We start from the raw sequence: 12247 nt of genomic DNA on the forward strand, positions 1-12247 counted from the left end.
TGTTAGTGATCTAATGCATTTGCAGTGATCACAAAGTCTACCCTGCTTGTTTTAGAGAAGTGAAGTGGAGCCTCGTCTCAGTGGCATGCTGATTGAATCCTTCCATTGGACTACATTTGGCAGGGTTCTGCATGAAAACATTAATGAAATAATGTTAAGTCCCTCTGTAGCTGAAATATGAAATCTGGGAAAAACTTTGAATGTTGAATGTTTAAATGTCTGTAAATATGCCAGCAATTATCCCTCAAACCTCATCCCCTGAGCGATGCATCACACCCAGCCAACGGTCTGCAGAGAAGCACGTTGTATTTATGAATATGAATATCTGTGCTTTGACTCCCAGTAATAACATCAGTTATTCATATGAAAATAATTAGTGTCTGTAGCCTGTGGCCAAGGACATGGAGAAAGAGACAATTTAATCCATATGTTGTGGCTCTAGGTCACCTATTTTCTTTTGCCGCTGGCAAAGGCAATGGTTTTGACGCAAACACATCAAATGTCTCGTGAAACATTGAAATTCCAGCCCTGTGTTAAAGCTCCCTTTTCAAGACCAAGAAATATGGGCTTGGTTGCTTTCTCTTGCCTTCCTCTATAGACACTGAGACAAAACAAGCCACACAGAACCTATAGTGAATACACTCAAAGTGAATTTATGACCCAAGCTCCTACGCGCCTTTGGGACTCTTTTTTTTTTATCACTCCTTCCACACTCACAATAGTCTACTGGCTATAGTCTCTACTCTCATTGAGCCCAGAGTGGCACTTTTATAGGTCCCTGGGGTGGGGTGGGGGGGGGGGGGGGAAGATAGATGGACTAATCCAGCCTTCTAACATCAGCCATAAGTGATAAACCTCAGCGTCCCCCTCTCACCCTGAAAATACCTTCACTACACACAAGCAAGACCCCTTCTTACCACCAGTTCTCGATAGCTTGACCCTGGACACATTGCAATGTCAGCATGCATTCTCCAATCACAATATCAGTGAAATCTGAGATATTTAGGCTAATGTTATCCCAAGCTGGAGGAGTAGGGGTCTGAGTATTGATTGGAGCTTCTTTGAAATCATGTTGGCCCCTTGGTGACCACAGCCGAAATTGACAATTTGGACTTCCACCCACCAAAAATGCAATTTAACCCCTCTGCCCTCTCAGGTCACTGATCAATTGGTAAGTACCTCATGGTTGCCGTGGTGATAAGTACTTACGTCTGGGCCAGTTGGAGTTTCTTGCCATTCCAAAGAGGGGCTCCTCTGCACTTCAGCAGTCTTTGTCTGATAAAACACTCTGGATAATATACTGCATACCACTGAGGTGCTCAAGCTTACGTGATATTGTCTCCAAATACATACTGCTGTCTGGAAACTGCACTTAGAAGCAGGACTCGTTGCGCTGAGTAACTCAGCATATCCTTACAGAGCTTTTGTGCCTGAAAATATATTTGTTTATTCGTTATTTACCCAGGTGAGTCCGATTGAGATACTGATACTTCTACAACCCTGTTCATATGCAGTATCAAAATACAATACAATGCAATGACAAGTGAACCTGAAGGGAGAATACAGTAAAACCGTGGTGGGCGATAAATGGGGAATACCATGGGGAACCCTCTGGATGTTGGATAAGCCGGTCTTCGAAGCGTGTGACATGATTTCAGGGATGCACCTGTCAGTTTAGGATCCCCCTGCTTAATCTCCCATAATCCCGCAAGCTCCCGCTCTTGTGTTTCTGCTGTCAACGAACCAGCATTGGCGAACGAAGGTAGAAGGATAGAAAATATATTTATATCCAACGCAGGATCCCAATCTCATTAGAGACATCACGACTGTCATTAACTAAGCCAACCAAGCGTATAATATTGAAATTATACTACTTTATAAATACAGTACCAGTCAAAACTTTGGACACACCTACTCATTCAAGGGTTTTTCTTTATTTTTACTATTTTTGTAGAATAACAGTAAAGACATCAAAACCGTGAAATAAGACATGAATTCATGTAGTAACTAAAAAAGTGTTAAACAAATCAAAATATATTTTATATTTGAGATTCTTCAAAGTAGCCACCCTTTGCATTGATGACGACTTTGCACCCTCTAGGCATTCTCTCAACCGGCTTCATGAGGTAGTCACCTAGAATGCATTTCAATTAACAGGTGTGCCTTGTTAAAAGTACATTTGTGAAACTTCTTTCCTTTTTAATGTGTTTGAGTCAATCAGTTGTGTTGTGACAAGGTAGGGGTGGAATACAGAAGAGAGCCCTATTTTGGTAAAAGAACATCTCAAATAAGCAAAGAGAAATGACAGTCCATCATTACATTAAGACATGATGGTCAGTTAATATGGAGCATTTCAAGAACTTTGAAAGTTTCTTCAAGTGCAGTAGCAAAAAACATCAAGTGCTATGATGAAACTGGCTCATGAGGACCGCCACAGGAAAGGAAAGACCCAGAGTTACCTCTGCTGCAGAGGATAAGTGTATTAGAGTTACCAGCCCAGATAAATGCTTCACAGTGTTCAAGTAACAGACACATCTCAACATCAACTGCATGAATCAGGCATTCATTGTTGAATTGCTGCAAAGAAACCACTACCAAAAGACATCAGTAAGAAGAAGAGACTTGCTTGGGCCAAGAAACACGAGCAATGGACATTAGACCAGTGGAAATCTGTCCTTTGGTCTTATGAGTCCAAATGTGAGATCTTTGGTTCCAACCATTATGTCTTTGTGAGACGCAGAGCAGATGAACGGATAATCTCCACATGTGTGGTTCCCACCGTGAAGCATGGAGGAGGAGGTGTGATGGTGTGGGGGTGCTTTGCTGGTGACACTGTCTGTGATTTATTTAGAATTCAAGGCACACTTAACGAGCATGGCTACCACAGCATTCTGCAGCAATACACTATCCCATCTGGTTTGCACTTAGTGGGACTATCATTTGTTTTTCAACATGAAAATGACCCAACAAACCTCCAGGCTGTGTAAGGGCTATTTGACCAAGAAGGAGAGTGATGGAGTGCTGCATCATATGACCTGGCCACCACAATCACACGACCTCAACCCAATTGAGATGGTCTAGGATGAGTTGGACTGCAGAGTGAAGGAAAAGCGGCCAACAAGTACTCAGCATATGTGGGAACTCCTTCAAGACTGTTGGAAAAGCATTCCAGGTGAAGCTGGTTGAAAGAATACCAAGAGTGTGCAAAGCTGTCATCAAGGCAAAGGGTGGCTACTTTGAAGAATCTAACATCTAAAATCTAAAATACATTTAGATTTGTTTAACACTGTTTTGGTTACTACATGATTCCATATGTGTTATTTCATAGTTTTGATGTCTTCACTATTATTCTACAATGTAGAAAATAGTAAAAATAAATAAGAAATGAGTTGGTGTGTCCAAACTTTTGACTGGTACTATATATATATATATATATATATATATATATATATATATATATATAAAAAAAATATCCGAATTCTATAAAAAAAAATTACAGTCCAAAAACAAATTTATAGATACAAACAACAACTTACAGACACATGCAAACAATGACTACATCATCTCACGATGCTACCTTTTTGAAGAGGCATGCATTTCTCCTATTTCTCAATATCTCCTATTCATGTCTATGCATTCAACGTTCAAATATTTGCCATTTCAAGTCATTCAAGTTCCCACAGACAAGGAATATACTGTATGTCAGTTTAGCAACTTCCTTTCCGAGGATAGGCTAATGAATTCCAGTTACCAGCTGCTGTGTCAGGAATCAGCAAATACCACTCAGAATTTTTTATGAACAGATTGTAGTGAATAACTTGGTGTGTAAGATCATGCCGGTTACAGCCATGGTTTGTGTCAACGTGAAGAGGCCCAGACTGGCAGCCAAATGACATGTCCCTCTGCGTCGCAAAACATGATCAGCTAAGGTTGTTATAAGGTTGTGGTAAGGTTGTTGTATCCTACTGTATATCAACGGATGGTTCATAATGGAACACCTTATCAGTCATCTCATTAGAGACAAATGTACAGTGTTCCATAGAAGCTGGAACACGTAGCTGGCAGAACGCACATGATCAATGCAAGGTATGTAGATTTTAGATTGGTTCATTGCGCAACGGGATGCTCTAGTCACTGCATAACTTCATATCTGGATAGAAAAACACAAATGCATTAAAAAAAGAAACAATTCGTACATTTTGGAGAGAACAGTGATAGAAAAGCCCCAAAATAGCAAAAGTTTTCAATTGGGAGTATTGTTGAGTTTGCTGAATTTCCCTCTATTGATCTCTATCTTGAGAATAACTTCTGTGAAATCAACAGCTTCAACCAATGTCCCATCTGACATATACATTTCTCTGTAGTCGGCCGCACTCAAACAAAACAACTTCACAATAGTGAGGACTGAATAATATGAAATGTTGTAGGTGGATTAAAAATAAAGCATATTTATTTGGCAGTCAGTATGTATCTGTATCTACTACAATCTCCACTGTATAGTAAGGGAAAGGGTGTTAATGTTTGTTTGCTCTAGGTCTTAGGAACAGTAGTGTCTCTTCTTAATTGGACTTCTCAGACAGGGGGCTTGGGTCTTATCCACTATGAGAAAACATTCAAGTAGCTGGTCGGTTTCATTCTACCTAAATGCCATCCCTGTCTGGACTGCTACAACATCATGGCTTTGTCTCATATCATCCTTAAAGTCCTCCCAATAATTCATTTTCACTATTCTGTTTATAAATGAGAATACACAAGATCCAAATGTTTCACAATAGTGTACACTTTAGCACCAGTAATATAATTTATATTACTGGTGCTAAAGTGAACACCTTATGTCTGATCAAATCCTTGAATATTCTATACTTGAAGTATGCAATCTTGCCTACTATGCATATTGGTGAGCCAGATCTATAGAATAACCAATCACATTCATTACTGACTCAAGAGGTGTCCTAAAGTAGCTCTGCCATAGTCACCAAAGCCCACGGCTATCCATCTTTATTATTCCCCGAAGCTGTTTGATTCTGCCCACAACCACACTACTAATTGATTGACTTACAATTGCAAGCAAGCTGGCAGCCTAGCTGAGGTGGAAATCAAAGTGCGTGGATATGGTGGCTGGGGGCGAGGCTGCTCTCCATAGCCAATGTGCTGACTCAGCCATGAATAGAGTAGAAGAGATACAATGAATATAATGCAAAATGTGACGAACATACCGGAGAGCACTGACAGTCCACATGAATGTATCATATCCAGACTTGCTCTGTACGGCTAGCACATATAGGTTGTTTCATCACTCAAATACTGGGCTAATATTCAGTACTATCTGTATGTGTTGTTTGTAATTGTTACAAATGTCTTCTTTGAATGCATATGTAAGCTTAAACAACAGTAACTCTTGTTTTCTTATGCAATACTAGGTCATCTTTCTATGGGATTATGGTGAATTTTGCTCTTTCAGTGGTGGCTGATTTGCTGTAGGACATTCTTTTTGCCCAGGCACTGGCAGTGAGACTATAATCATCAGAAGCTGTATTGTTTCTATCTATAGTACAGAAGGGAAAGCTAGTCAAGTTCAGTACATCACCTCAGGGCAGGATTTGCGTTTTGAATAACCTATCCATCATATACTGTAGCTCTCTGCATTGTGCATAAATCAAATTAGATTCATGGCTGAAAGGGTATCTTTGCTGCAGCTTACTACACCTATTCAAATGTCTAGGGCCTACAGATCTGCTATCTTCATTTGACCAGTTTGACCACAGCAGGAAAATAATCCTGGAGTAACAGGACATGTGAATTAGTATGTGGATTATAATTAATGGACATTTTGTGTGGGTTGGTCAATTTTTTGTTAGGATAAATCAAGTCTGACATTTTAAAGTGGAAAGTACAAACTTTAGAAGCCTTTTAAAACCTTTGAATGCACTACAATTTGCATTTCCTGCTGTGGGATCAAATGAGGATAGCTTGTGTTGTTATGTTATGTTGTTAAAGGATGGCAAAAGGAAGCCAAAGAATTTTTAAAAACACCTACTTTAAAGTCTTTCTACGTCTAAGTCCCCTTTAAAATGCACGATGTGTTAACTTTACACATTGATGTTGTCTCAAAAGAAAGCAACATATATTTAATACAGTGGGTTGATTTATTCATTCTTCAGTGTTACAAAAATTGTACAACTTGTAAAAACAGTCTGTGAATCCAACTGAAACTCTGTGGCATAAGAGGAATGCACTTGGAATTGTTCTTTCAAAAGTGACCAAAATAATAATACTGTAATCGCCATGGTATTCCATTTGATATCAATAAGATTTCGCTTCATATCATATAAAATGTGTGTCTGTTCAAATCCAACAGGAGTTCAGAGTTCAAAGTTCGGTATCACATTTCTACTGTGTTGTAGGGTAAAACAAGTGAGTCCAACTTTGTGGGACAAAATACGTCATAGGCAGCTACAGCCTCTCGTGGCTATCACATATTCATTGCATACAAAGGGCAGCTGTGTGGCTAATACAAGGTATGAAAGACGGTGTATCAATACTGCATGTCACATAAAGGCCAAATCCATTTCTCCTGACCCCTGTGCCATCTGGAATTGGTCCTTTGTTGGCAAAAAAAGCCTTCCCTTTTATTTAAAGGGACAGGACCTCCGCTCAAAGAGTCACAAATGGCCCTTTAAATCAGGACAATCCAAAGGCTCATCTCTTTCTATGTTTGTTGTGTTTCACCATCTTCTTCCTCTTCAGGATCATCTCGTAGAGTTTCTCTAGGCCTGGTTGTAGGCCTTGTCCATCCACGGCGCTGCAGCTCTGTACATGGTGCAGGGTGGAGGCATTCAGTTCATGGACGGCCAGGACCTTCTCCACCTCGCTCACAGACAGAGCTGAGACCAGGTCCTGCTTGTTGGCCAGCACCAGGACGGGCACCCCCTGGTTCTCCGAGGTACGGGTGATCTTGTGAAGCTCCACCTTGGCCTCCTCCATACGTTCGGTCTCGGTGGAGTCCACCACGAACACCATGCCGTCGGTGCGCCTCGTGTACGACTTCCACAGGGGCCGCAGCTTCTCCTGGCCCCCTACGTCCCACACCTGGAAGGTGATGGCCCGCGAGCTGCCCACCGCTACCTTGATCTTCTCCGTGTTAAAGCCCTTGGTCGGGATGGTCTTGACAAACTCCTTGAGTTTCAATCTGTAGAGCAGAGAGGTTTTGCCAGCCGCGTCCAGGCCAATCACTACCACGTGCAAGGACTGGAAGTTTTGCAGGAACGGGGTGTTGGGGGCTATCTCGGTCAGCTGGTTCCCCATGGTGATGGGATGTTCTCACCTCCTTGGGTGAGGTGGCAGATTCTCAGTAATCCTTTCTAATAGTTTGGCATTGGCACCCTCTTCAAAGGTGGAGGTGCCAGACTGGACGGTTGCAGGACTGGGGACCGTATCAAAAAGCAAACACAATGAGGTACTATTTAAAGACTAGACAATGAGATTGTAAGGTATCACTACAAGTTGAGGTGCTTTTACACAATAATAAACAATGACACAGATAAGAAATGTCATCAGACACTTTGATCCAACACATTAACGATTGCTACTAGGGTTAGTACACTAACATGATTGCTTTACTGTGTTCGCATCTAAATCAGACTGATCAACGATTACTGCAATTTCTAATGAACTTGCATTGCAAGTAGTAAAGCAACAATTGAGACCCATTGGTTATTCCTTGTTGGAATAAATCCACAACCATAACAGTAATAGCCTAAGGCGAGGCAATTTAATTGTCAGTCATAGAAAATGTCCAGACAGCACAATTCAATTTTGAATTTATTAAGATCAGTTATGGTTTGGGTTTAAATCTTTAGGAAGCGGTATGCCTGACAACATGTAATTGGTGGTTGGTTGTTGGTTGTTCTCGTTGTCTTCTGCCAAGTCTTTTCTAATCCTCTTAGGACAGTTAAACCCCAATGGCTGTCTTGGGGCACATTGATTCCAAGTTTAATATAAATGAGAGAATATCTATTCATTTGCACATTGAATGCACATTGAATGCAGTTGATGCCCGGGATAGGATTGCGATTAATTATAATCCAATTGTTTTTGTGATGCTTTTGTAAAAAAAAAATATATATATATATATATATATATATATATATATTTTTTTTTTATTTTTTTTTTTATATAGATATATATAAACACAACCCATATTTTCTCCATAGGCTGTTAAACAAAGATTAGTGTCACCTCAACTATCTAATTATGAGTACACCAGATATAAGAATATAGCCTATGTACTGTAATTCTGGCATGATTCTGAGGAATTAAATATGTGATCAAACTGCAGATTTGCACCAAAATAAAATGCATAACCATCTATGAGTGAGACATTTTACTGGAATGACACGGCTATAATAACCAGCCTTGTACATAGCATTACAACTCAGATTTCATTGCAGTAAGATACCATATTTCTATCTGTGCAAAATCTTAAACCTGGAAAAACAATTGTGATATATTTACCTTCTAGACCACTTGAATGAACATAAATGGCATCATCCTAGTGCAGCAAATACATCCATATATCCATACATCCAAATATTGTTTCTCTGCGTGCTAATATCTGTCTGTCTGCTCCGTGCACCGATGGAGCAATGAGCAGCAGTGTGGAATGGAATAGCATGCACAAGACCTCCTCTCTAGAACAACAGCCCGAGGTGACGTCACTCAATAACATACTCCCCCTGCTGGTCTAGTACGTCAATGGTTCCGTGTACAGAAAGTGAGATGCTGGCACGCAGCTACATTGTAGCAGGAATCAGGATACGCAGCCTTAATGTCGCAGGATAGAGAAAATGTGAACTACAGTATTTCTAAAATCTTGCTTTCCCTCCCGTAGTAGTACAGTACACAACTGCTTGGAAAGACAAATAGTGATCCCTAAACCATGTTGAATTTTATGCCTGCATATTAGATTGCATGAGAAAATTCAAGTATGTTCTTTAGACATTCCCACTGAGAGGGGCTACAACAATTCGTGACCGAGGTAAAGCCAGTTTCAGGTTGGATATTCGACGGATATTCGCGCTTTCAAACCTCAATAGCCTTCAAACCACTTGAACCACAGACTCCAAATAAGTGTTACGATGTTGGAAAAATTGCGCACAACATTGCACAGGCCTTATTTTTACGATTTGGACAATCATTTGCTTTGCAAAGCTAATAAACATGTGGAAATGTGAGCAGCATTTTCTATTCCTAGTTGAATTAGTTAGGGAGAATAAACAAAGTACCAAAAAAAATCACATTCGAATTTCAATAGCTCCTTGGTCATGTGACCTACTGACCTCAAACAAGGTTCAGAATGTACATTCAGTGGGTCTACACATTGCACACCCTTTTGTTTGTCCATTTCATCTCACACGATTTTACATTAATATGCCTAACTAATTAGATGACGAGGCATTGGGCTACCTCAAGAGACTCTTAATTATGTCCCGCCGTTTACCCCCGCTTCATCGAATTTCCTCACTTTGACATGAGGGGTCACAGCCACCCCGAAGGTGGTTTGAGTGCGACCGTGAAGGGTAGCATGCAATGGTCAGATATCATCAAATTGACATCCATTCGAGTCACGCCCGGTGGTATCATCAGAGGCTTTTCTGTCTTACAAACTGGACACCAGTTGCGGCTACTAACCTTCAGCGGACTTTAACTGGGTTTTTACACCCAATCGACATCAAGGGCCAGCGCAATACTTATAGGGTTGAGAACCAAATACCCATTTCAATCATTTGCTTGCCCAGTCAGCCCTCCGGGACAGAGCCATAGGAACCACCTTTACCAGCGCTTCATCGATATTCCTCACTTTGACATGAGGGGGTCACAGTCACCCAACGGGGTGATTTTAGTGTGACCGCGACAGGTGGGTACACTCCTTTGAATTTCATCAAGTTGACATTCAGTAAACCATGCCCAGTGGGAACCTAGGCTTCTTCCGTCCGTTTTATGGTTCCGCAGCAAATCAATAGGCGTGGATGGTACTACCCACATCAGATGTAGGCCTCCCTCCCCAGACAAGCTGGAGATATCTCTCCCCACTTCGTGGGCATGAGCCATGCAATGCCCTATCACTGCGGGGCCAATGGGTTTAGTCTCTGCCTCAAGTCTAGCGAGCATAGAGGAGACCTCCCCACCTACAATGTGTGGGGCCGGCGAGCGCCGTAGCTGGGGAGTTCCGCGAGAAGGTCACATGACCAAGGAGCTATTGAAATTAGAATGTTTGAAAAATTAATGTAAAAGCGTGTGAGATGAAAATGGACAAACTAAAGGGTGTACAATATAGAAGGGTAGTCAGTGGACATTGTGAATTGTGTTTGAGTCCAGTAGGTCACATGACCAAATTGCTATTGAAATTAGAACGTTTGAAAAATTCATGTAAATACGTGTGAGATGAAAACAGACAAACTAAAAGAGTGTACAATGTGTAGGCCCACTGAGTGTAAAGTCTGAACCTTGTTTGAGGTCAGTAGGTCACATGACCAAGGAGCTATTGCAATTCTAATGTTTACAAAATTAATGTAAAATCATGTGAGATGAAAATGGACAAACTAAAGTTTGTGCAATATACAAGGGTAGTCAGTGGACATTCTGAACCTTGTTTGAGGTCAGTAGCTCACACGACCAAGGAGCTATTGAAATTAGAAACATTGAAATAAATAATTGAAAATAGTCTGAGATGTAAATCGACCAAAAATATGTGTGTCTATGCCATCGGCTTAGCTAGAACCAGTTTTGAAAGTTTTAGGAGTAATGGTTAAAGAGCTATTGAAACTATTTTTTGTATTTGTCACTATGTTGATGGTCCCTAACTGCTGTTGGTGGACGTAAGGAAAACAACAGGCGAATATCCGTCGAACTGAATCTGTCTTTACCTCGGTAAATTACGAGACATGCACTTATATCAATGAAATAAATCTCACTTTTTGTGCTAGAGTAACATGGCAGCCAGTGAAAGGAAACCTCTAGGTATACACGGTGTATGGACAACCTTTGGCGCCACCCTGTGTCAAAACCAACCACGACCGACACACCGCAATAATGGAATGGAATTCATTGAACAAGATAGTTTTGTTTCATCTTGCATTGTCATTATCATCATATGACGTCACAATCAAAGTTGCCAAGCAACATATCATCTGCCCAGATGTGGTTGTGGTTGCAGTCAGAGCTGTATTCAGTAAGGGCTGTTGCTGCTGTCCTGTTGTTGCTGTCTGCGGAGCTCATTGGCAAGTGCATTATTTTTACTTAGGAAAGTCAATATTACAGTTGTGTCTCTGTTTTGAAACAAAGATGAAAAAAAAAATTACTACAAACATCATCAATGCAGATTACTTTATGTGTTATTGCACAAACAGTTATTCTATTAAACTCGTTTTTATTGTGGGATGAGATGTAGATGTTTTTTTGCCTCTGCAAGGGATTGCATTATAGGGTATTGAGTACTCATACAGTAGGTCAGGGTAATGGGCCTGCCCAGATCAGACCGACTCCTTCCCCACAGGGTGGTGTACTGTAACATGGCAGCTATGCACTGGGAAGCGCGGCGCAGGCAGAACGTGGCTGATCACCACGTGACGATCACTCATAAGGTAGGGCCATTGTTCTTTTAATCATTAGCTATGACAGCATAGTAGGACATTAATGTTGATACAGTGGCTATTTCTGTCAAGGTCACAATGTTACTGCAGTGGTAGACTAAATCACAGAGCCCTGACTTGATTGACATGGGGAAGATTTCTGGCCAAACAAGCAAACAAATTAAACATGACTAGCGATGCGTATGAAGAGATGATAATTTCTCTCTTGGACATACAGAATGTGAAGGGACCAGCTCCTACGGTAGAAAGACAACCTGAGGAGCCAACCATACCAGTCCTTCCCCCTGAGCCCAAAGTGCTGGATGTGCCACTGGGTAGGGTCTCTCATCCCTTGGTAGAGGTTATGAACGTCCATGCAATTAACTGAATCTAACTTCTTTATAACCCTCTGCATTATGTTATCTTCATAGCAGGTAAAAGTGTGCACTGCAAGTGTGTGCACACAAACAAAGACAACTACAGTGGCAAGATTGACAACAGATACTCAGTGAGTTCAGTTCTTGCATCGCACACTGTTGAGCTATGCGGACAACCTTAGCCTAACATATCCATTGTACTGCTATAGGACCTGTAGTTATCATCACCTCAGCTTTCAT

The 12247-nt window shown here is 41.0% G+C and overlaps 1 protein-coding gene and 1 long non-coding RNA gene across 2 annotated transcripts; one reads left to right on the forward strand and one right to left on the reverse strand.

Moving 5' to 3' along the window:
* Positions 1–6130: 6130 nt before the first annotated feature.
* Positions 6131–8550, reverse strand: arl4d (ADP-ribosylation factor-like 4D). The gene is made up of 2 exons (NM_001140600.1): positions 8515–8550; positions 6131–7423 (listed from the first exon to the last, which is right to left on the reverse strand). The coding sequence occupies exon 2, from the start codon at positions 7303–7305 to the stop codon at positions 6700–6702; it is 606 nt and encodes a 201-aa protein (NP_001134072.1). The 5' UTR covers positions 7306–7423; positions 8515–8550; the 3' UTR covers positions 6131–6699.
* Positions 8551–11553: 3003 nt separating this feature from the next.
* Positions 11554–12138, forward strand: LOC145865505 (uncharacterized). Its single transcript, XR_014383013.1, has 3 exons — positions 11554–11642; positions 11869–11965; positions 12062–12138. It is a non-coding gene; the product is annotated as an uncharacterized LOC145865505 (long non-coding RNA).
* The last annotated feature ends 109 nt before the right edge of the window (positions 12139–12247 follow it).

This window comes from Salmo salar, chromosome 28 (assembly GCF_965601325.2).
Source record: "Salmo salar chromosome 28, fSalSal1, whole genome shotgun sequence".
In the NCBI taxonomy this organism is placed as follows: domain Eukaryota; kingdom Metazoa; phylum Chordata; class Actinopteri; order Salmoniformes; family Salmonidae; genus Salmo; species Salmo salar.